Genomic DNA, 26,729 nt, shown 5'->3' with positions numbered 1-26,729 from the left:
AGTCGTGTCTGACTCTTTGCAACCCCATGAACTGTACCACGCCAGGCCTCCCTGTCCATCACCAACTCCCGGAGTTTACCCAAACTCATGTCCATTGAGTCCCTGATGCCATCCAACTATCTCATCCTCTGTCGTCCCCTCCCTCCCATCTTCAATCTCTCCCAACATCAGGGTCTTTTCAAATGAGTCAGCTCTTCGCATGAGGTGGCCAAAGTACTGGAGTTTCAGATCCAACATCAGTCCTTCCAGTGAACACCCAGGACTGATTTCCTTTAGGATGGACTGGTTGGATCTCCTTGCAGTCCAAGGGACTCTCAAGAGTCTTCTCCAACACCACAGTTCAAAAGCATCAATTCTTTGGCGCTCAGCTTTCTTTACAATCCAACTCTCACATCCATACATGACTACTGGAAAAACCATAGTCTTGACTAGACGGACCTTTGTTGACAAAGTAATGTCCCTGCTTTTAAACTGCTGTCTAAGTCGGTCATAACTTTCCTTCCAAGGAATAAGTCTTTTAATTTCATGGCTGCAATCACCATCTGCAGTGATTTTGGAGCCCCCAAAAATAAAGTCAGCCACTGTTTCCCCATCTATTTGCCATGAAGTGATGGGACCGGATGCCACGGTCTTAGTTTTCTGAATGTTGAGCTTTAAGCCAACTTTTTCACTCTCCTCTTCTGCCATAAGGGTGGTGTCATATGCATATCTGAGGTTATTAATATTTCTCCCAGCAATCTTGATTCCAGTTTGTGCTTCATCCAGTATGAATGTATCTTAATGCTTATAAAATTTCAGAATTCATGTAATTATGCTATTATAAAAAGCACTTACTCTTATATTCTTAGACACATTTCTTTATAAAGTGATGGGAATGATTTTAAAATAAATTCTTATGCAAATTTAGTCCATTTGCTTCAGTAACTTAACCATTAACTTAGGAAAACTGTACTTTAACATTTTTTTTTCCTAGAAGTAATAATGTTTTGAATAAAATTATTCAGCTTAATTTCACATACCCACTATGCATTTCTGGGGTGAGGTGGGGTGTCTAGTTTTCTTTTCTAATAGATCTACTTAGTATATTATTGTCAGAATTCTACAAATATTTATTAATGGCAAAAAACCCATAATTTTGAATTTTTACAACGTTTAATGATATGTTTTACTCTCCCATGTGGTCTAATCATATCACAATTAATCAGATCATTTCTCAAAGTTAGACAACTTGTGTTTCTCAAATGATGTCTCTCAAATGATGGTGAAGAAACAATGGATATATTCTGTTTCTAAATAGCAACAAATTCATCTGTTGAAAAATAAAACCTTTCTAAAATTTGTTTTTTCAATGGCTCCCTTTTCTCAGGGCTTCCCTGGTGGCTTAGTTGTAAAGAATCCACCTGCCAATGCAGGAGATGTGGGTTCAATCCCTGGACTGGGAATCCCTGGTGGCTGAGATGGTAAAGAATCCCCCTGCAATATGGGAGACCTGGGTTCAATCCCTGGGTTGGGAAGATCGCTTAGAGGAGGGCGTGGCAGCCCACTCCAGTATTCTTGCCTGGAGAATCCCATGGACAGAGAAGCCTGGAGGGGTCCATGGGGTCACAAAGAGTCAGACATGACTGAGAGACTAAGTGTACGGCTCTTATCAAGAACTTGGTAAAAGAATTTGGAGTGGGAGATGGTACTTCCTATCTCTATCCCAACACTGCAGCTGCTGCTGCTAAGTCCCTTCAGTCGTGTCCGACTCTGTGTGACCCTATAGATGGCAGCCTACCAGACTCCGCCATCCCTGTTATTCTCCAGGCAACACTATAAACCCACAAAGCATCCTTTTTTATGAGGAAACATTTTAAAAATAGCTGCCTAAGGTTTGTGGTCTTCCCTGGTAGCTCAGTGGCAAGAATCCACCTGCAAAAGCCTGCCAATGCTTGTTAATGCAGGCGATAAGACTTCAATCCCTGGGTTGGGAAGATCCTCTGGAGAAAGAACTGGTAACCCACTCTGGTATTCTTGCCTGTAGAATCTCATGAACAGAGTACCTGGCTGGCTACAGTCTATGGGATTGCAAAGAGTCAGAGGAACACCACTTAGTAACTAAACAACATAATCCCATTACACAGAAATCTAACAAAAATAAAGATAGTTTCTAGGATAGGGCTTCACTATCTATCTATATAAATTTATATATATAATATATATATAATAACCACTGCACTATTTATATATATAAATTTATATATATATAAATATATAAATAAATAAATATAATATATATATATATATATAAAATAACCACTGCACTATTATGGTTTACTTGTCCAAATAAGTTTGTGTTATTTGTGAGCTTGGATTTAGGTTCTATGAATTCTGTGCATTTGCTTCTATACGAGTCACACAAACATATATTTCTTTACACTCAAACTCAGTAAGAGGGCCACCAGAAATACTCCCCATCCACATAACCTTGAGACTTCTTTGGGAAGTTTTATCTGTGAACCTTCCTTCTTCATCCAGGCCTTACCTTGTATTCCTGGATAATTCCATTCTGATGATCTGGAGGAGGAGGATCCCAGGAAACACTAATACTTGTGCTATTGTGGCTTCCAACAGTCAGCACAGTGACAGATTGTGGAGGCGCACTTGGGGCTGCAGAAGAAGTCATTAGAATAAAGACAAATTGTAAGTCTTAATGTGCATTAATGCTGCTTACAGAATATGAATATAAAGACAAAATGCAAGAGGGTCTTGTTTCTAGTAGTTCTGAATGAACAGTGGGTGTTTTAAAAAAATCCTTTAAATATAATGGAGAGATTTAAAGCAAATAAAACAGCTACAGTGATATGTCCTCAACAATAAATTTAACACCTAACATTCGAATTTGTGTCTCCTATATGCCTAGAACTAAGGTAAGAGTAAGATTTAATTTGCACAATAAAAATAACATTCTCACAAAAAAAATTCACAGGAACTAAAAAAACAACCCAGCTTAGTCTTACAGATAAGGAAAAGGAAGGCTATTATAATAAACTTATCTAAGTTAAACAGTGAGGGAGAACTTGAACCAGGTATGTCTGATTTTAGAACGTTGACTCTTTTGACTCTAATAGGCTCCTCTTTTGTAAAACAAGCAAACAAGCAAAACAACAACAACAAAAATACTGCTATCAAAAGTATTCTGAGAGGATGCATTCCGAAATTTCACCAGCCATTATTTCTGAGTAGTAGTATTACTGACTTTTTGTTTTCTTTTGGTTTGTGTTTTATACATAAAAACAGAAACATAGATATAAATTTCACCAACACAGAGAAAAGACAGTTTTGTTTTCATAATAAGAAATATAACTGATTGCTGTAAACTTATTCATAATTTAAGATTTGAAACTTATTTTACATTGATGGGCAAGGAACTTGGAAGATATTAATGAAAACAGTTCATGTTGGATCAAATGTGAAATGGACAGATTTTAATCTCCTACAATTCTCTTCCTTTATGGTTTTTCCCATAACTAATTATAATTATACAAAGAAAAGATGAATATGAAATAATTCTTGATTTTGGACAGTAGTATATCTCCCATCCAGTGTATTTGAGAGCTAAGTCATACTAATTTTCCTGGAAAACATCAATTCTCAGTATAACTGAGTTTAAGCCAACAGGTGGAAAAGCAAATCAAAGTACTAACCCTTGAAGCAAAAGTCATATAATTTTGAGGTATGAAAGAATTTTTACATATAAGATTAATGTTTTCATAACTACATAATTTAGTTATTTGAAAATGTGTACACTTCAATCATAAAAGATATTTAAAAGCTTACCAATAAAGTTTCCCATGTTTGATAAATTATCACAACACATTTCACTGAAGTATGGTGCATGTAGAAAACACACAGAGACACGTTACCACAATACTGCTCTTTATTACTCCTCTATGTGATAATGCTGGTCTGAAATGTGGCACAATGACATAAATCCAACTGTTTGCCTAGTGGTTTTGTAGTCATTAGGTAGACTTTATTGAAAAGTAACACTTTGGAGAACTGGTTTCTCATTTCCCTTACTGCTGGCGTGGCGAGAACATGGTGCCTATTTCCTGACAGGTCAATTATTACACAGATGTGAAAGAAGCCACTCATCGTTCCCAGACATAGCCCAGCTGAGCCCCATTTGTTCCCTTCAGAAGCCACAGAAAGAGGAGATGAACGTAAATCTAACTGTGACAAATGTCTGTTCTGGAGAAAAAGTCTAACTGCAGTGAAACTGATTTTTGGAAGTGTGCTTCAAACACGGCATTCTGCATGAAATTTACCCACCCCACTCATTACTTTATACATTTTCCACATAAAGCAAAATTTAATGGGAGACAAAGATCCTATTATTAATTTTTAGTAATTTTTTCTTTATAAATCCTAAAGGTCAATTAATGATGCCTTTAAAAATATGCACTTCTGCCCATGTCAGTATATCACACTGTAAACCAATGTGAAGATAACCTTTCTCTGTATCGCTAATTATAAGATATATATAATTTAAAGGCTCTTTGGTTGGAGATGTACATCTATATGCTAGCATGAACAATCTACACATATTTTCTTAAGGCTGCTTTTATACTGATTCACATAAAATATGTTTAGAAAAAAAGCTTTTTATATAAAAATTAGCAGAGAAGCAGAAAAGGTGGGGATTTATTATACTTTGGATATGACTTTTTGTACTTTGATGATACCATCCATTGCCAACTTCTAGTTTAGGAAAGGGGAAGCTAGAAAATGGACTAGTTGAGACTATATTAATTTTATGTCCATCGCAGATTGATTTTAAACCATCTGCAACAAGAAAAGTTACCAAGGGGAAATGCAGAGGGGACATCATTAAGAAGAATGCTATTGCAAACATTCAAATGGCCTTCCGGATTAGAAATTATGAATCCGACTGGCACAGCTCATAGGGAAGGAGGCTTATAAAAGGCAATGTCATGCTTTACTACACCAACAACAGAGGAGAGACAAAGAACAGCCTGTATACTTGAGTTTCCATTAGCCTGTCCTTTAATGAAGCCAAATGAGCTAAAGCCATGTGTGAAAACAAAAAGGGAAAGTATTACAATCAAATTCCAGTGTATAGACAAACAAGAGTTGAAGCTAATGTTTCCTTAAGAAAAATTCAAAACTACTTGAATGTCAGTTTGTAACCAAACAGGACCCTATGGTGCCTTCCTGGGACCTGTCTTCCCCTTTATCCTCTGCTTGAGTCCCCCTCTCTGAAGTACCAATAACAGTATTTGATGCATATTTCCTGAGTTGTTTTACAGATGTGGAAAAGCCCCCACAAAATGGAAGATGTTAACTGCTTGAGGACCATGAGCACACAGCCCCAGGACTACTGGAATCTAAGGACTGTTATTATTAACCCCTGTGATTCCACCCTATTACCTCACCATCAGCCAATAAGAGAACTGTGAATGAGCTGATCACAGACCCTTCGACTTCCCACCACTCATATCTGGCTTTATGCTTTGCTGAAACCTTTTGAGGAGGTCAGGGCTTTTTAAGGCATAAGCCACCTATCTCCTTGCACGGCCCTGCAATAAACCTTTCTCTGCTCTGAACTCCAACATTTTGGTATGTTTGGCCTCACTGTGCATCAGGCACACAAACCTGCACTGAAATTTTTGAGTTGTTAGATTCTATGAACTTCTCAGAATAAAAGAAGAACAAAGACACTTCTCAGGTTCACTTTCAGAATTCTCTATTGGTACTCTTCTAAGGAAAATGATAAAACTAGAGTTTCAACAGAAGTTGATCTCATTATGGTTTAAGGTTGGTTCATGCTAGAAATCTGAATACTGACCTTCTTCAGTAGTACGAACGGTTTTAGATTCACTATCCATTCCTTGGAACTCATTGAAATATGGTCGAACTTTAATTTCGTAAGTCACCCCCTTTTTCAGATTGACTAAGACAGCACTTCTCTCAGTCGGGACTTTGGCATCTAAATTCTGCCATGTTGTTGTAGCCTGCAGGCCTGAAGTCTGACGGTACATCACTCGGTAGCCTTGAATAAACTGGGGTTGGCGATCAACCTGCAAGACAAAGCAAAAAGCTTTTGAAACCAAATAGAAGTGTCCAAGCAATGCCATGTCTTTCTAATTCATCACCCTGCTTCCAATATCCTCTTTCAGTTTTGAGTTCACATGATTCCAAGTTGTTACTTCCAAAATGAAGAGCGGAACTGCATTATTCCATTTAAAATATTTCATGGTAGGTAAGTTACTCAATTAATTCAAATTCTTTGGATTAGCACAAAGTCCTGCCAATATTTCTAGCTTTGTCATCTATCTGTTTGTCCTTCTACTGTATTCAACAATTCCCGTTTTCATGGTTTTATACGTAGTGTGCAATTTGTCAGTAATCTCTATTATCGCCTCTTGTTCATTCACTAATACCTTTACTCACTCAATCATTTTCTGAGTTCCTATTAAGAGGTGCCAGTTATTCTGTTAAACTCTGAGGATAAAAATGGAGAATGAAAGGAGAGTCAGTCCCTGGCCTCCTGGTGCATAGAGTTCGGGTAGAAGGTAGAAATTATCTCATGATCACTCAAACAATGGGCAAATTACATTCATAACAAACAAATATGATGTTTGTTATGATGTTATGAATGAGATGCACTAGCAGATAAGAAAGCCTAGAGTGGAGAGGAAGTTGATGGATCAGGGAGACAGTTTCCCAGAAGAAGAACAAGTGTTGAGATCTGCATGGAAAGAAAGATTTACACAGAGGAAGAAAAGTAGGAACAGCATCTGTAAAATTCCTGTGGCTGGAGGAAGCATATAAAAGAGACTCAGAGTGGTGGAGCTGAGCTCCTGTTTTAAAAGCATATGGAAAATTTATAGTGATTAACAAATATTAAATAAAAGAGATTTATTAAGTTAACAACTTCAAGGTCCTCCAACAGTCCCACTGTTAGCACAGTTTAACAGCTTTCTTGATTCTTTCATTCATTTGAGGAATGGAGGATAAAGAGCTATTTTTAATAAAAATCTGAAAATTTGAACCTGAAAACTAATATCAAAAATCAAAAAAGCAAGTTCCTGTTTTACATTTATTGAACACTTTTTATTGGAGTTATATCACTGTTTCATTTCAGGGAGAAAAGGACTTTTAGCTTTTTCAACATTTGAATGTCCTGCTAATTTTTAGAAATGCTTGACTTAAATATAACTATTACAGCAACTTTTTCAATTAAAATTCCATATACTATAGTTTAATAGCCATATTCTAAGAAGTCTTTAGCTTGACATATTTCATTGTCAAATAAAATGTAAAATTCAATGGAGATGAGATGGAGTAACCCTACTTTAGGAAGGCTGAGAAAAGAGAGAAAATAAAGAAGGTGATGATGGAAATTGCTATTTCAGTTTTTAAAAAAAAGTCTGTGTCCAACTGTTAACACATAATAACACAAATGATACTCTTTCATGAAATAGTTTCTGGCATTTCTTTATTAGTTGCAGCATTTTAAAATATTTTTAAGTGAAGACAGAAAATGTACAAATATAGAACCTCAATCAAAATACAGCAAGACAAAGGGTTATGTCTTTGGTATGTAAAATGTCCATGCTAGAAAAATCTGTAAAGTTGGATTTGCGTGAGCATGCGTGTTTCTGCTACTGCTAAGTTGCTTCAGTCTAAGTATAGCTAATTCTGGTTTCACAGATGAGTCTCAACAAGTATGAATTCCTTCACCCACATGACAGCTTTCTAACTCTTAAAGATTTGTGGAATTAGTACTATACTTGTATGAGGCTATGTCAAAGAAAAGTAAGCTCAGTTCTGATACCAAAGCTCACGATCTTTGAATCCTCATCCATGCTACCAGTTTGTGTTCATACCAAAGTACATATTTATCCAAAAGCAGAAGTTCTCTTGACATTATAAAACAAGGAAACTAAAATGCAGAAAGCTAAATTTCTGAGAGACAAAGAGAGATGCCTTTCATCATAACTGTCAATGCTCAAAAAAAAATCCCTGAGGCATATGTTAAAACAACATTAAGCTTGCATTTTATAAACTTCTCTGCATTCACTTTAAGGGAATTTATATACTGAAAGAAAGACATAACTCACAATAATAGCTTGTTAATACTGAAAGAAGCAAGCTGTGTTTTTAAGAAGAACATTAAGCAGCTGTTTCTAGATGAAGGGAGTCTGTAAATCAGGGTAAATTGGTTTTATCCATGTTTGGTTTTCATTAATTAAGTGTTTTAGGATTTTATGAAGCTAATGTTTACTGCACAACATTGCTTTGCTCACTTCAGTGTATACTGCCTTCACTGTTGTAATGGCCTACTTAATAGCTAAATACTTTAGCTTGATTTTGTGTGGGTGCTATACACACATGCTCTATATTCTTTTCACAAGGAAAGTTTGTTGTTACAGGTGAATGCAAAAATGAAAATGCTGCACATCACCTGTTTAAAAACAGGTGAGATTTTAATGAATACATGTTCTACACCACTGGTTTTGGTGAACCTTTTGACAAGTGATCACTTTCAAGTTAAACCATATGCTTGTCACTAGTTTTATTAACATTCTAATTAAAAGAAGGAAGATTTTCTTTTAGAGTCTATTATAATTGCAATGGGATTGCTAGGTGGCTCAGTGGTAAACAATCTGCCTGCAATTCAGGAGATGCAGGAGAATGAGGGTTTGATCCCCGGGTCAGGAAGATCCCCTGGAGGAGGAAATGGCAACTCACTCCAGTATTCTCACTCTGTCTATGGAAAAATCCCACGGACAGAGGAGCCTGGTGGGCCACAGAATGTGGGCTTGCAAAGAGTGAGACGTGACTGAGCACTCACACACACACAAACCATCTCCATAATCAGAGTTTGGCCACAAAACCATGGGTTTACTACATTTTAAAAAAATCGGTAATTTCTGAAATCTGAATAAAAGAGTATTGTCTTGGGAACATGTGAAGAGAGTCTCGATATTCAGGTCATAAGATCTCAATTGAGTGATGGTTTAGCTTTTTAAACGTTTAGAGTCTCAGTTTACTTAATTTCAAGTTTTAGAGCTGCACAAGGATAGAGCATTGTTATGTAAGGGATATACTAAAAAAGGGAGTCCATTCATGGCCCTCAAATCTGCACATTCATTAAAAGATTAAACGCAGATACTTAATATCTATCATTTCAATTTTTAAAATTCCATTTATACTGAAAATTCAGAGTGAATTTCCTTTGGTGGGTTTAGCCTGCTGAGTAACAGATCTGGGTTTAACTGAGTTCTGAGATTTTAGTTCGCCAAAGCACTTTTTCAACTCCAGTAGCAGTGACATTTAAGGGGCAAGAGACCTGTAATTCTTGTCCTTGAATAACAACAAAACACTCACACACACAAACTAGAATAATGACTTTAAAGTAAGAGATGTATTGCTACTTTCTTTGTGAAACAGTCGTTTTCATCATTTTTACCCACCCTCATTATAAGAGCAGTCATTTTAGAAAGTAGCCCTTTGTTAAATTTTGTTGGTTTGAGATTAGACATGTGGGGCAGGCAGATAGTTTTTCCTGTCCAAATGTCCTGTGTGTTTGGTAACAGAATCCTGCCAACTATTGACAAACTACATCAGCTGACCCCTAATTGAAATACATGGGCTGGGGAATATAATTCTTTCCTCAGACATCAACATGCCTGAAACCTAAGTACTAACAATGTGATAATTCACAGCATATATACATTTAGCAAGTTGAAAATATGCCATGAAATATTTGGTTATAATTTCTTTGGCCACAGATCCGCTCTCCAGTCTAACTTTATTTCACTAAATTTACTTCTCAAATACATACTTACCTTATGTGTAAATACAAATTCATTGAGAATTTGTGATATAGTCAAACTCTTTCTTTCTTAAAATAAAAAAATTAAAATGTATGAAGACAACTGATTTGATCATTCAATGGACAGTTACTGAAACAGAATTTCATAATAAATGTTCTGCTCTGAGAAAAACAGAAGTGAAAACTTGAACTTTGGACTCACAAAACTCAAGCTCATGAGGGAGAGATATGTAGACTAGTAATAACACGTTTCTTGGGATATAAAGATGAATATGACAAGGTCCCTCTCCTGGAAGAACCCAGACTACTGACCTGCAATTTTGAGCTACTTTGATTGATTCTTTTAAACTCTGTGACTTTTAAAGTGATTAACTTCAAAAACATAATGACTTTGAGTCTTTACCCAAATAATTCCCACATTTAGATGCAGCTTAAAAAAGCAACCGTTTATAACTCAGAATAAAGCAGAGAAGATTTTTGTCAGGGGAGAATGAGGAAAAATCTGGTGTTAAAAATACAAGCATTTCCTTGGCTTTACTACTGAAGAGTTTTGTATTGAGCCAAAGCTACAGAAAGATGGAAGAGGCATGGCAGATAATACCCTTTCTGTGCCACTGGAAAAATGATGAGGTCATTATGTCCCTTCATGGGAGCAGAAAAATAGAAACCATTGTATGCCAAAAACAAAATAAGTCAATGTGAAATTATATGAAAAATAAAATTAGAAACAATGCAACCTTAAATAATCATAGCTACTCTTAAAACATAAATTTAGTTTTACTTTTTGTTAAAGCACTACCCAGGTTTGTACTCTCAGACCAAACGTTTGACTAGTCTAACTTAAGGAGCAACAACATGCCCCGTCCAAGGTCATATGTTGAAATTCCACTATTAAAAGGTATTTCTTCCAACTAAATATTTGTCTACAGTTTCAGGTGAAAAACAAAGAGCAGGTTTACTTTAAGGAAGCTCTAATCCCATTTTTACCTACATATAGATGTAGGATCCTGGAAACATTGTTCAACCTGTCTCCGTTGGTTTCCTTTTACAATCTACTGTTGTTATTCTTTTTAGTTGCTAAGTCATGTCTGACTCTTTGCAACTCCGTGGACTGTAGCTCGCCAGGCTCCTTCTGTCCATGGGATTTTCCAGGCAAGAATAGTGGAGTGGGTTGCCATTTCCTTCTCCAGGGGATCTGCCCAATCCAGGGATCAAAGCTCCATCTCCTGCATTGGCAGGTGGATTCTTTACCACTGAGTCACCAGGGTCACCCCTTAAAAATAGAATTGGACTGCTGCTACTGCTGCTAAGTCACTTCAGTCGTGTCCGACTCTGTGTGACCCCATAGATGGCAGCCCACCAGGTTCCAACGCCCCTGGGATTCTCCAGGCAAGAACACTGGAGTGGGTTGCCATTTCCTTCTCCAATGCATGAAAGTGAAAAGTGAAAGTGAAATCACTCAGTCATGTCCGACTCTTAGTAACCCCATGATCTGCAGCCTAGCAGGCTCCTCCATCCACGGGATTTTTCAGGCAAGAGTACTGGAGTGGGGTGCCATTGCCTTCTCTGAGAATTGGACTAAAGAGCCTTAAATGTTAATTCAGTTTCTTCTGTTCTAATATAATAATGCCTCCATATTTCCCCATACAGATGTAGAAAAGTGATAATGCTGTTTCTGACTCCTGAAGACAGAGTTAATTACTTCTTCTTTGATGGAAGCCTCTGTTTATTAAATGTGTGTGTGTGTGTGTATATATATATATATATATGTATATAAATCAGTTATGGCTTTTCCCTGTATACCATCGTTAAGAAGTTCTGTGTTTTTCTCAAGTAGATTTGTGTTTTCCAACACAAATAGAGTGTTAGATAGTGTTTTCCAACATTTACTCCAAAACTGGTCCTCAAAAAATGCTTACTGAACTGTGTTTACTCAATGGATTTATTACTAAGAAGACCCTGGGATAATTCTCTTCATTGTATTTTATAATTCAAACATTATTGATTAAGAACTGATGAAAAATAACCAGCTTCCCACTCTCAGCTTCTTTCATTGAGGAAATTGATGGAAATAGGTGAAATGGTATTAACCTAAAGAAATCTGCATTCTAAGCAGGTAGTATCCTTTTTTTAAAAGTTACTATTCTACTACCACTAAAACAATACCACCACCAACAAAAACAATACCAGAGACATAACTATAAATATTTTATAATTAATATAATTCTTTCTTATCAATTATAATTGATATAATTCTAATATTATAATTAAAACAAAAATTTTCTAAATATCCCTAGGTCAAATGACCATTACTTACACAACATACAAGATCTATAAACAAACAGGGGGCTATGAAAAGCTGGGCTCATTTATCATCCTTATGGAATTTTAGAGGCTATAATAAAGAGATCTTGAGCATGAATGAAAAGTTGACATTAAGTGCATCAGGCAGAAGAATGCACATTATCTGTTTCTTCACAAAACACAGACACACAGACACAAATACATATACAAAGGTTAATAATCTCTAATATGAATAATATGGATATTTTTATTCTAGCCATTGTTTTCATTGCAGTGACTACCATGTGATGAAAACATTTTTCATTCTGAAATAATAGTGGATAGGTTGATATTCAATAGTTAGTTCATGGAATTATTTTATTATATAAAATTATAGTAAAGAATATTAAATATCAATCTATTTCTTAAGACCCATTACTTTTTACTATAAAGTAATTATTAATTAATTATAAATTAATTACTATGTGATTAAAATTATATACTTTTTTGGTACTGCTGGATAATATTCAGCTACAAGAATATAAAGATAATTGATTTAAATTTAGAAGAAAAGTTCAAAATTAAAATTTTTTGTGCTTCAAGTAACATCATTAAGAAAGTAAAAACCATCACACAGACTGGGAGAAAATATTTACAAATCATACATCTGATAAAGCATCTGCACACAACATATACAGAACTCTTATGAAACTATACTAAGAAGACAACTCAGTTTACAACTGGGCAAAGAATTTGAACAGACATTTTGCTAAAGAAGATATACAAATGCTCAATATGCACACGAAAGATTCAAAACAGTCATTAAAGAAATGTAAATTAAAATCACAGTAATATACCCTGCATACTCACTAGAATGGCTATAATCAAAAAACCAGGATAACAAGGGTGGTTGAAGATGTGAGAGAAACTAGAATCTTCAAATATTGCTGCAGGAGCATAAAATTGTGTAACCTCTCTGAAAAATGTTTTGGTAATTCACCCAAGCATTAAGAGTTTAATTCCTAAGTATACATCAAGAGAAATTAAAATATATGTCGATGTGGACGCAAGTGTTCATGACGCCATTATTCATAATGGCCAAAAGTAGAAAGAACTCAAAGACAAATTAGCTGATAAATGGCTAAACAGATGTATAAGATACATCTATACAATGAAATTCTACTCTGTAATAAAGAGAAACAAAGTACTGATGCATACTACAACTTGGATGAACCTCAAAAGCACCATGCTGAGTGAAAAAAGCCAGACACAAAAGGTCACATATTGCATGATTTCATTCACATGAAAGCAAGAGGCACATTCACACAGAGCAGATTAGTGGTTGCAAAGGGCTAAAGTCAGGGGAATGAAGGAGTGGCTGGCTGCTCAAGAGCCCAGGGCTTTACTTTGGGATGAGGAAATACTCTAAAACCAGATTCTGGTGGTGATTGCATAACTCCGCAAAGATACCAAAAAATATTGAGTTGTATACTTTAAAGTTGTATACTTTAACATCTCAATAAGGAGATGTATTGGCACATGTGAAAATTCAGGAGACAAAACATATTATTTATATTGCAATGTATTTTTATTCTGTTTATATTTTTGCCTATTGAATTTTTTTTTTCTTTTTTGGCTTTGATTTACCTTGACTTTAAATGGTGAGGGTTTTGATTTTTGGTTTGTTTGCTTTTTTCTTTTCTGGTTTGTCTTCTCAACAGCGTAAAAGAGACTACTATTAGGATAGCCTTTAAAAACTTACCGTCCATGTGACTTGAACAGTGGTGGGAGTCAAAACAACCGGAGTATGAAGACGGACGAGGACGTCTCCGAGTTCTTTCTGGACTTGCCTGTGGTCCACTCCTTGAGCTGGTGGGCTGATATCTATACGGATAAACAGTACCAATCCTTAAAAATTCACAGTGCAATTCCAGTACATATTATACAAACCAATATCATGCCATTAGAAATAATTATGGGAGAAAATGAAAAATCCTTTGTGACAAACAACATTAAAGAATATTTAATATACATACTACTACCTTAGGATATAAAGTGAGATTTATCTTCACTAAAATAATATTAATAAAAGTGTTAGTGACCCCTTATCCCCATTTAATACACTGCTGTGAAAGATCTATTATTTTCTTACTAAAGGATAAAGTGTGTACTGTAAGACTTCTTTAGAAACATCAGTTTAATACAGATGTTGACACATTGAAGGACTTCAAGTAGTTACTGGGGCCAGATCTGAAAACTGCTGTTTAGGAATTTGTTCAATCCCTCTTCCCAATTAGCAGGTTGTGTGTTGCTATTTCTGAACCTATTTCAGTCTGGGAAAGTAGAAGAGAAAGGAAGCAGGGGGCCTGGGAGTGAATTATGTGACTGCGTGTGTGTGGGGGGGGCACTCAGTTGTATCAGACTCTTTGCAACCCCATGGACTTGCAGCCTGCCACTAAAGGTAAATAAAATGAGGGAAAGAAGGGGAAGAATCCTCCCAAATTCACACACACACAAATTCTGATGACCAATTTAACACACTGATAAAATGTTCTGTGTAAAATTCTGAACAGTACTCCAATACTTGACAAAAATAAGGCTGCTGATTTTTTGTAGTGATTGTTAGGGTGAGAAGAATTGCAATGTTTAGAATGATATACTCTCAGCCATAATCTGTTCTTATCATGTATTCACCATTCACCTAAACATTGTTCTATTTCCCATCCAACAGTTTATACCCTGTGTGTCCATTAAAGAAAAAAATAAGATAAATTATAGATATCCAACTCCATCAAACTGACATCAAACACTGAATTTCACACAGATTCAAGTGGTACACTGCAATGGTAAGTTGATTTTTTTCTTTAATCACCTTACTTAAGGAAGGAAGTACAATTTAAAATGATTTATTTTCTTAATCTTGCCTTCTCCTAATTTCTCAGGCCACAAAGCATTACTCTTGCAAATATATTTTTAAGTGCCTATCTCAAAAATAATTTAAACTGGGTACACTAACTTAAATTGGAGGGCTTCCCTGGTGGCTCAGCAGAAAAGAATATCCCTGCCAGTGCAGAAATTAGGAGTTTGTCTTTGGGTCAGCAAGATCTCCTGGAGAAGGAAATGACAACCCACTCCAGTAATCTTGCCTGAGAAATCCCATGGACAGAGGAGCCTGGCAGTCTATAGCCCATGGGGTCTCAAAAGAGTTGGACATGACTGAGCGACTGAACAACAACAATTGGGCACTACATTTTGGTAATTTTTTTCTAGTTCCACTTCTTTTTCATCTTTAATATAACTTCAATCAGCAGCAGAGGAAGTTTTAGACAACATACACAATATATGTACCAATATATCAATATATGTATATATTATTAATATCATGTTAATGCTACTAGTCTTTGCTAATGTATTTATGGTTTACTGTGATATTGATGGTACAAGTATTTGCTGCCTTACTGAAATAAGAAATTTATAAATTCTACAGCAATAGTATCTTCAAAAAATAAGAGCTCACACCGCAAAGTGTTCTTTGCAAAGAAGTGCTTGGCAGAATGCAAAGTTGCTTGAAAGTGTGGTGTCAAAAATGATCCTGACATTCAGACACAAAACATGAGTTTTTCTATTAAATATCTGTTAAGGGAGCATAAGTCTTTTGCTCTATATGGTCTCTCGACTGGAACAAGCCAGACCACAAACAACTTTTCATTAATCTTTGTTGACCTTTTCGCAGAGAAGTTATTTTATGAGTCAAGATTTAGTGACTGGCACTGTTATTGAATGATCAAGAAGGGCTGCCGGATTTAATCACGCCAAAAATCTTCCCCATTCTGTGATCTCCCCACTTTCCATTGCAGCTATGCACAAAACCTATTTCTATCTACACGAGTAATAAAATGATCTGAGTACTGCAATTTCTTGACTTAAAAACCATACACTTCTTTTTTTTAAGTTCAATAATTAAATTTATTCATTAAATTCATACACAGTAAAAGCAAGTGGATTCAGGCAAGGTAAAATAGAACCAGTTTCAGGTCTTCAAATTCCTTGTTGTACTTTTTCTTTCTCTCGAGACAGGTTCTTTACCTACAGGCCCTTTATCATCATGGAAAATTAATCACATTACTTCTTAGAGAACAATAGCAAAGTGGCACCCCCTCCTCCCATGACTGTCATCATGTCAGCAACGTTGCAAAATCACGTGGTGACTTTATTTGACTTGATTCCTTTAAGGCGCCCTTCTCTGTTATAATAGCATGCTAGTTACTATCACCAAGCTACATTGTAATTATAATAATATTTTATGGCTGTATGGTGCTTTTCATAGCATAAAAATACTACTTTGAATTATACCTTGTTTAAAACCTTTTACAAATACGAAATAATTAACCCTTTCTCAAGAACCCTGTGGGAGGTAAGTTGTAACAAATAATAAAGCCACCATTTCTATTTTATTAATTACTTTCGTGTACTAGTAACAAGGGAATTTCAACATCCCGTATTAACCCCTAGATTCCAGCAATTTCTCAGTGTGAAGAGACAGGCTACTGAAGATGAGATGGGGAATCTTCCATTTTGATCTCATATATTTTTTTAATTAGTCAAAAGCATCACATACCTCAGGAAGAAAGCTTGATTTACAGCTTCCTGAAACAAACTGTTGCTTTAAACATCTGGTTTAATACCATTTACTGTAAAGATGTTTGTCAGATTTGAGCACGAACATTCCTGGAGGGCATTTTAACAGACTGCTGGGCGCCACCCCCAGAGCTTCAGGGTCAGGGCCTGAGAATTTTTTCTGAGGTAGCCCCAGGTGATGAGATGCTGCTTTTAGGAACCACACCTTGAGACCCACTTTGCAATCAAAACACAATTCTTGAACCACAGGAAGCAATTTTGATATCCTTAACAGGGCATCTTATCCATTAATATTCACTTTTCATTATGGCAGAATTAATTTCAAAGAAGGATAAACATTTTCCCTTCCTTTGAAATATGGAAAAATCCTATGTGCATGCATGCTCAGTATGCCAGACTCCTCATGACCCCATGGACTGAAGCTCACCAGGCTCCTCGGTCCATGGGATTTCCCAGGCAAGAACACTGGAGTGCGCTGCCATGACCTTCTCCAGGGGATCTTCTCCACCCAGGGATTAAACCCACATCATCTCCACTGACAGGTGGATTCGTTACCACTGACTCACCAGGGAAGCCCATAAATTATATATCTTTAAATTTCTATTATATAATTAAAATGATGACCAATAAGTTTTGTTGTTTAGTCTCTAAGTCATGTCTGACTCTTTTGCCACACTCCCTAGACTGTACCCTGCCAGGATCCTCTGTCCACAGGATTTCCAAGGCAAGAATACTGGGGTTGGTTGCCATTCCTCCTCCAGGGGATTCTTCTGACCCAGGGATTGAACTCACGTCTCCTGCATTGGCAGGTGGATTCTTTACCACTGAGCTACCTGGGAAGCCCCTGAAGCCTTATAGTCAAGCCCCACTTTAAATTGCCATGTAATTGTACCAAATTATTGTGTTTCATTTTTACTAAATAAACCCTGACAGCTCCAGAAAGAAGCTATACTCACTAAGGTGAACAACAAAGAAGCTTTCTCTTCTTTCACTGGACCAGGTCTAGTGAAACATTTTAATATGCAGTGCAGATGCATTTATCGTTGGCCCTGCAATCCCTTTGTCCTTAAAGACACGTTTAATGCCTCTTTCTAGAACCAGTCATGTTTGCCGTCACTGAAATTACCTTGGGTGCGCACAGGATCTGACATAGCACTCGGGTCACTGAGACCTTGGGGGTTGATTGCTCTGACCATGAATAAATAGACTGTATTGGGCCGTAGTCCTCTCACTGTATAGAGGGTGGTCTTTACGTGGTTTGCCACTGTCTGCCAGCTATTGCTCACCGATTGGCTGAAACGGGAATAGAAATTTCATTTAAAGAACAGTCGTGAGGGTCTTGGAAATGGAGTTGGATATCAATGACAAAGGTTAATGGCTGAAAATTAAACACACACACACACAACGCTTGAAGTGTTCAGCCCAATAAATGAAACATTTGGATGATTTCAGTTTATTCCACAACAAAGCCGAGCCCACCTAACGGAAGTGCCATGCACAACAAAATTAAACTCAGCCCAGGAGATGTGATAGCCCTTTGCTAAAGCACAGCAGCCCACTAAATGAATACCTGTAAAAGGAACAGAGGCCAAGATCACAACATCAAGTTTATACAATAAATATGGTCCTCGTAATGTATATATATACCTTGAAAAGAATTAACCTGCAGAAAGAATAAATGGACTACAGAGTAAATTATGCCAATACATTTTCCTGTTACAAGTTGTGTTTTCTTTTGCATCAATTCCACATGCAATATTATAATAGAGCCTTCTAAAACTACATATCTGTAAAAGAAGAAAGGAAGCATGTAATGAATATTTTCCCTTGGTCACATTTTAATAAAATTGTACATTACACAGAATTGTGATTTCACATCTCAGAATGGTGAAATATCTCTGATAGTGTGTGCGGACCCCTTAACAGATAGGATGCCCTTTCACAGCCCTTTGTCTAAGCTCACATGCTACTTTTGCTTAGAATGAGGAGAAAATGTGATTTTTCAGGGCTGTTTGATTTTCAGAAGTCCTTATACATCAAGGCATGAAAATTACAGAGAAACACTGTTGTGAAATTTGAAAACTAGGTACTGATCATTAACTTTAATAGATCAGGGAAATCTAAAATAAAAGTGATGATTTGCTCTTATGCTTAAAAAGGAGAGGCGCTATCACTATATTTACAATGGCAAATAGAAGCAGTTTGAAACTGAATATGAAGCTACATTTTCTCATTAGTATAACTATTTTTTCAAATTCTCATAAGACAGTTTTATACCAGTATTGGCTAATTTATAGTCTATATCCCAAAGGTGAGGGCAGTTATTCCTAATAATGATTGGACCTAACTTTCCTTTTAGCCATCAGAAGTGCTTGTAATCAATCTCTTAATTATAGTTTTTAATTTTCTCTTAGGCATAGCCAATACATGTAGTCAAATATATAGCATAAAACACTGGAATTATTTCAAATTCTTCTCTAATTATTAGGAAGTAAAGTTCCAAGTTTCCATACCTCAACTTGTGTAACTTAAAAAGTGCCTGTGCCTAATTAAATTATGTCCTGCTTAGTTCTAAAGCCAAAATTCCATCTTAAATCCCTACAATGGTCAGGCTAAAGAAGAGCTAAGTGATGATGTCATAACTAGATGCATATATACATAGGCAAGGATGATGCATATTTAATGTTATAATTAAGGTATGAATGAAAAATAAACCCAAAGTCTATTCTTGAATAAAGTCAAATACCAAAGATAAATTCTTAAAATGCACTGGTTAAACATGTCCTTAGAATAAAACAGCAGGATAGCTCACTTGAGATTTTAGAATATAGGAGCTAAAGCAAAAACCCAATGGAGAAAAAAGAAACTGTCTCATACCTGAAAGCCTCAATGATATATGCACTTGCTGGAAGGATTCCAGGGGTACCTGGTTGCCAGGACAAGGTGACACTGTTCTTAGTAACATCAGTGACCTGTGGTTTGGAAGGTGGTCCAGGTAGGTCATTTAAATCATAACTTTTACTGATTGTTGCTCCAGATTCTATAGAGGACAAACAGAAAAAATTCATTTCTGATTGCATAAGTTGACAACGATGCTTAAAAGACAGAAAATAGCCTATTAAAGAATTTGAACAGACAGTGAGCAATTCATCGTCATGAATCAAAAGTATAAAACTGAATGTTTGTTTTTTTCCCTAAATATCAGAAAACATTTACTTTCACACATGATCACCTGAACTGCTTGTTCTTTAGTCAGAGAAAATATAAAGATTACCAAGGACAAATGCATCAAATTTCATATATGCAATGCTACGTGCCAAGCAGGGTATAAATTAAAAGGTGACATAAAGCTTAGTTTTTACAGTCAATAAATTTAAAATCTTGCTCTCTTTAACTTGTTATCTGATAATGAGCTAATCACTAAAACTGGCTCAAGATTTCTCCTGTTAAAATAATTCACAATGAATTCACCTGTCACATCCAGCACAGCACTCCAGGAAGTCTCCCCACTTGAACTTGTAGCCACACAAGTGTAAGTGCCAGTATCAGAAATCTAGTGTGCATAGAAGAGAGAGAATAAAACTGTTTTAATTGATTTGTAGAGTGATTACTCAGTCTCAACAAGGCAATATTTGACTTCTAAAATATATCATTTGGTTGTTGGAATTATATACTAGAGTCAATCATACATACACATGAAATATTAAAATAAGCTCATAACAGTGGTTCAAAGAGTCTTATTATATTTCTACAACTATATGTTGTCTGTAAACTTTAATAGTTTTCTATTTGCCTCCATGGCAATCTTCTTATCTGTTAACTCCATTTACTGTCGGGGTTCACTGTATTAGAGTTAGATATGGATAACTCAGGAGAGAATTTTTCAGAATCCTCTAAACATTCAGGCTTTCCTGGTAGCTCAGACAGTAAAGAATCTGGCTGCAATGTCAGTAGTGTAAAGCTGTCCTCTTTGTCATCAATAAACTCTATTTCACATGATAAAATAGACCCAGAAGTAAATAAGCACTCAGATAACATGGAGGTGGGGGGCAACACTTTTTTTTTTTTTAAGATATGGAGAAAAGTGAAAAGGGAAAAAAAAACTTTAAAATGGAAAACTGAATCTTTCCTTTTAAAGACTGCAGTACTCACATTAAAGTTGTAACAGTGAATGAAAATAAGCTGTATCATTAAAAGCAAATAAATGATATCTATAGAATGATTGCAATACAGAGCTGAAAGGGTCACAGAACTTATCTAATACATAACACTTTTTAAAGTATACTTAAAACCTTCACTCACTGATTACTTATGTTCAGTTCAGTTCATTCACTCAGTCGTTTCCCATTCTTCACGACCCCCATGGACCACAGGAAGCCAGGCCTCCCTGTCCATCATCAACTCCCAGAGTTTACTCAAACTCATCTCCATTGAGTTGGTGATGCCATCCAGCCATCTCATCTTCTGTCGTCCTCTTTTCTTCCTGCCTTCAATCTTTCCCAGCATCAGGGTCTTTTTAAATGAGTCAGCTCTTCACATCAGGTGGCCAAAGTATTGGAGTTTCAGCTTTAGCATCAGTCCTTCCATGAACATCCAGGACTGGTTTCCTTTAGGATGGACTGGTTGGATCTCCTTGCAGTCCAAGGGACTCTCAAGAGTCTTCTCCAACACCACAGTTCAAAAGCATCAATTCTTCGGCACTCAGCTTTCTTTATAGTCCAACTCTCACATCCATACATGACTACTGGAAAAACAATAGCCTTGACTAGATGGACTTTTGTTGGCAAAATGATATCTCTGCTTTTTAATATGCTGTCTGGGTTGGTCATAACTTTGCTTCCAAGGAGTAAACATCTTTTAATTTCATGGCTGCAGTCACCATCTGCAGTGATTTTGAAGCCCCCCAAAATAAAGTCAGCCACCATTTCCCCATCTGTTTGCTTATTTTAGGTAGTTAGACTAGGAAAAAAGAGTCCAGAATGGTGGTGGCTAAAAGACAAGGAAGGGAAAAGCCTGAAAATAGAACAAAGGAAGGTCCAAGGACCAGAGTGAGGCCCTCAGGTAAAACAAACTGCACCCTGTCTAGCCCAATTTACATAAGGCAGGCTCAGGGGGGAGTAGAAAAAAAAAACAGATAAAAAGAGGGGCCAAAGAGCCGGGGTGCTCTCGCTTTCTTCTCTTTGCATCTTTTGGGTCAGCGTGCCGTCATGCCTTGAGGATGTATTTCCTTTATTTTCTAAATAAAACTGAGCTGTAACACGGAGCTGCAACACTGATCTGTTGAATAGCTGTAACACTGATCTGTCCAAGAGCTGAGGCACAGTCTATCTGAGAGCTGTGACACGCCAAGGGCTTTAAAGTCCGTTGGTTCAAATTTTTGTTGTGACAAGACAGAACTGAGAAAATTATACACTCCTCTGACACTTAAAACATTTTTGTTATTCATTGACTAGTGGTAAAAGATTTGAGGAATAGTTGATAATATAATCAAGAGTTCTCTTTTATAAATGTTAAAGGCTGAAGATTCCGTGATTATATCTTGACAAAAACACCAACATCAGTAAGATGTAAATTAAAAGCCCTCCCTGTGGTGAAGCCCCATGGGCTGACATTACAAACAACATTCATTCACAGTAGTTTAGGTGTGAAGGAAAAGTGAGACTGGGAAGAGAGCGGATGATCAAAGTAAGGCAAAGCAGAAGATATAGAAGTAAAATTCCATGATGAACATGAGTCTACTTGTTGATAAAATACGAGTGCATGGAATATAGTATCTGCTGGGTTCAAAATGTAAGTGTATTGATGACTCAACCTTCCACAATTGATTCTTGGGTAAATCATCAGTGCCTAGATGTTACTGTGCTTCCACCATTTTAATTGATTTTAAATGTCATTGTGTATTTTAACTTAAGTTTCAAATTGCTCTGGCATGTCATTCTTTGCTATAATATCTCTGTACAATTGTCTTCTATTATGCCGATGAATGATGGGGGATAGCCATTATAGAAAAAGCCATTTTTTCAAATGTGGCTATGCACGCATTATAGTCATTAGAAATCTTTGCATTTAAGAAGTATCACTCACAAACTAAATATAATGAGTCGAGGTTGGATTTTAATGGGATGTTCATTTGAATATGGTCTGTGAAAGAGTAAAGAATTTGCATTTTATTATAGCAGTTGAACTAAAATGTAGCACTTGTTATTATGTGCAAATGCTAAAAGAAGAATAGGTAGGTAATGCTTCTTAACTGCATCTCCTTGTCATTATGTGGAGATACGAGTTTGACATTAGCTGTGGTAGGTAGGTTTTAATGAGTATTAGAATATTCTACTTTCCAAAAGAAACAGATTCAGTTACCAATTAGCTGGACCATAAGTATACAGTGTTCATCACACAATTTTTCCCCCTTTGCATTAAGTGCTGAAAAAGAAAGTGAGATACAGAGAAATATGACCTACAGAAACCGTCTTTTGACAGTTTCAGTGAAGTACTGTAAAACATTCTATTTCCTGTTAAAGACAGTCTTCTTACAGAAAAATAACATTTTCATTATGGAATTTTATCAGAAGTGATATGAACATTCTAAATCATTATTAAAGCTCAGTCTTATTTCACCATCATCATTACCACATTCATTTTTATTCCTTAACTTTAAATAATATATTTTCTGGTCATGAGTGCTTCATATTTTTCCTATCCTTCTCCTTTTATTTTTAACCAAGTGTTTTAAAAAAGAGAACAATGTGTTTGTACACTTTCACCTACTTTTCTCCTTGTTTAGTTGGGTGAAGAGAAGCCCCCAGACATAGGCATCTATGAAAGACTACTTAGGAGCCTGACAGAAGGCTCAAAGTTTCTTTGACATCATCAAGCACCCATCTTTAATTACTACTTTTAAGCACTACTGGGGGTCTTGACTGTTCAAATACACCCTTTAATACAGCAGTACAGTGGAAATGCATTATCATCTGTGGCCCCAAACTTTGCCTTTGGCTCAAATAAAGAGGTTAAATTGTTTACTCAAGGAAAGTTGGCATTAATTTTTAAATGACTCCCATTTTATCGGAGGAAGGTTTACAGTTAATTTATAATAAACAAAGGTGAAAAACCTATATAATTTTTCTTCAAATAAAACTTGACAGCATTTTGTCTACTTAGAGCAATGCCTGTCTCAAAATTAAAATAAAAATTACACACATTCACTTTAATAACAAGTTAAAGATTTGTGTCTGTGCATGTGCACACTACGAAACAGTTATTCTTCCTTTTTCGTTAGGTATCTGTATTTGACACACCTGATAAACATGTGATTTCAAATACTTCACAGTGTAAAAAAAACTGCCTGTGGTGATCATTTGAAAATACATGTAATAACTATTTTACGTATTCCTCTGGCTTCTGAATGGGAAAATTCAACATCTTTTTGTTTCTTTTTAAATCACCTTGGTTACCAATTTATACCTAGATACCAGATTCTACCAACTGTTTTTTCACTGAATCATTTTCAATCAATTTTTCTTCATGTACTATCACAATCAGCCACCCTAAGTTCAGGCCCTTGTTCCTAGTCTTATGACTATTCTGACATAGTCTTGAGCTTTAGCATAGCACTTGCTATATGGAAGGGAGGCTTTCTATATTTGGTTGAATGAATTGAATATACTTGTGTAGGACAGGTGGTCCCCAGGACAACATCCTTCTGGTATTGACACGTTGTGTAACCACTAACCTCAAATGTGTAAGGGACCTATTGACTTACTCCGGGCCAACAGAATATAGCATGGGTGACAAGATGTCACATTTGTGATTGTTTTGTAGGGTAGTAATCCTGTTTGCCCAAAATCACTGCAGATGGTGATTGCAGCCATGAAATTAAAAGACGCTTACTCCTTGGAAGAAAAGTTATGAGCAGCCTAGATAGCATATTCAAAAGCTGAGACATTACTTTGCCGACTAAGGTCTGTCTAGTCAAGGCTATGGTTTTTCCAGTAGTCATGTATGGATGTGAGAGTTGGACTGTGAAGAAGGCTGAGCGCCAAAGAATTGATGCTTTTGAACTGTGGTGTTGGAGAAGACTCTTGAGAGTCCCTCGGACTGCAAGGAGATCCAACCAGTCCATTCTGAAGGAGATCAACCCTGGGATTTCTTTGGAAGGAATGATGCTAAAGCTGAAACTCCAGTACTTTGGCCACCTCATGAGAAGAATTGACTCATTGGAAAAGACTTTGATGCTGGGAGGGGCAGGAGAAGAAGGGGATGACAGAGGATGAGATGGCTGGATGGCATCGCTGACTCGATGGACACAAGTCTGAGTGAACTCCGGGAGTTGGTGATGGACAGGGAGGCCTGGTGTGCTGCAATTCATGGGGTCGCAAAGAGTCGGACACGACTGAGCGACTGAACTGAACTGAACTGAATCCTGTTTGCTAAAAGACTGTCTTCCTTGTTGATTTTGAGGAAGCAAGTATTGGGAATATCTACATGGTAAGGAACCACAAGCAACCTTCAGTCAACAAGAAGCAAGAAGCTGAGGTCACCAGTTCAAAAGCCATTAGGAACTGAATGCTGACAACCATTTTGTTTGAAAGCAAACTGATCTGCAGTCAATTTTCAGATGAGATTATAACCCTGACAAAAGTGTTCTGTGATCCTAGGGCAGAAGGCCTTGCTAAATCATGCCCAGGCTCCTAACTAACAGAAACTATGAGATCATAAATATGCGTTCCTTCAAGCCTCTAGGTATTTGCTAATACTGTTACACATAGTAGATATCTAATACAATATTCGGAAATAAACATTATTTTGAGTTGCTCCAAAAACAAGTCTAATTTGGTAAGTTGGCAGGAACGATCATTGTCTTTCATGTCATTTTCCACTAAAAGATCAGCAATGGCTTGCTGTTATCCAAAGATTTAAATCTAAACTGCACAGCAACTTTGCCTAAACTATAAGATTTTTTATGAACTAGCCAAAGCTGCTTCCTGTGTCCTCACCAGTCTCATCTCTTTCTTATTCTCCACATAAATTATCTGACTGAACTGCTTTATCCTCATCTCCTTAGAAACTCCCTTGTTCATGAGAGTAGAACAGATACATTTGTCACTTTCAAATAATTTTATTTTTTTCAAACTATTTTAAATATACCATTACTATCATTAACTTTATATGTTTAACCTTTCTAGTTTCATTGACCATATACATACAGGGCTGAATGAAGAATAGAAAGTTTCTAGGTTTGTTATGAACTTATGATTAATATAAGGACAATGCACTTCCTGCTAATTTCAATTAGAACTTCCCTCTAATTTCAGTTTGTCATTTGTAAAATAAGAAATAACATGGTCTATAATCAAATGTACAGTGATCATACAGGCGTGTAAGATTTAATTTCCCAATGGAGTGATTCCCTAGGGATATACATACTTATGTTGGGAGGAAGATCCAAATACAAACTCAACATTACTTACCCTTAAGTTCTTAATCTGCAAAGTTCCTTGTTCTTGTATAGTTGCTCTTGGATCTCTACCCAGAAAAGTAAATCCCTCCTTTAACCAGCTAATTACAGGAAGAGGGTCACCAGTAGCTTTACATTTCAGTAATGCTGTGCCATCTACTGCTAACGTCTGGTTGGCTGGGCCTTGTAGAATTATAGGTGGAGGTCTATCTGTCAAAACTAAACACAAAGACATTTCCAGAATATTTTAACTTTTATGAAATTTAGAAATTTTTATATCATCAGTAGTCATAGCAAAAGTAAGATTAAAGCCCCAAAGTCATACATATTATTTATACTTTTTTCTGTATATTCTATACACAGTATAAATTTATCATCTACACATACTACACATACATCTGTACATATTTTACTGAAGCCATATTATTACTTACTATTTACTCTGACTTACCTGTAACTAAGATGATGATAAGATGAGCTCTGACATCTTAGAAATGTTTAGTA

The 26,729-nt window shown here is 36.3% G+C and overlaps 1 protein-coding gene across 1 annotated transcript in view; it reads right to left on the bottom strand.

Moving 5' to 3' along the window:
- Positions 1–26,729, bottom strand: part of ROBO2 (roundabout guidance receptor 2) — a 665,634-nt gene that overhangs the window by 78,790 nt on the left and 560,115 nt on the right. The window contains exons 10-16 of the mRNA XM_069578659.1: positions 26,239–26,444; positions 20,240–20,321; positions 19,646–19,808; positions 17,895–18,061; positions 13,893–14,014; positions 5,852–6,083; positions 2,525–2,649 (exon numbers count right to left, since the gene is read on the bottom strand). Coding sequence (XP_069434760.1) covers positions 2,525–2,649; positions 5,852–6,083; positions 13,893–14,014; positions 17,895–18,061; positions 19,646–19,808; positions 20,240–20,321; positions 26,239–26,444 — 1,097 coding nt within the window. The remainder of the gene's footprint in view (positions 1–2,524; positions 2,650–5,851; positions 6,084–13,892; positions 14,015–17,894; positions 18,062–19,645; positions 19,809–20,239; positions 20,322–26,238; positions 26,445–26,729) is intronic.

This window comes from Ovis canadensis, chromosome 1, assembly GCF_042477335.2.
Source record: "Ovis canadensis isolate MfBH-ARS-UI-01 breed Bighorn chromosome 1, ARS-UI_OviCan_v2, whole genome shotgun sequence".
Lineage (NCBI taxonomy): Eukaryota > Metazoa > Chordata > Mammalia > Artiodactyla > Bovidae > Ovis > Ovis canadensis.
The sequence above is the reverse complement of the archived record's forward strand: the minus strand, read 5'-3'. Positions and strand labels throughout refer to the sequence as shown.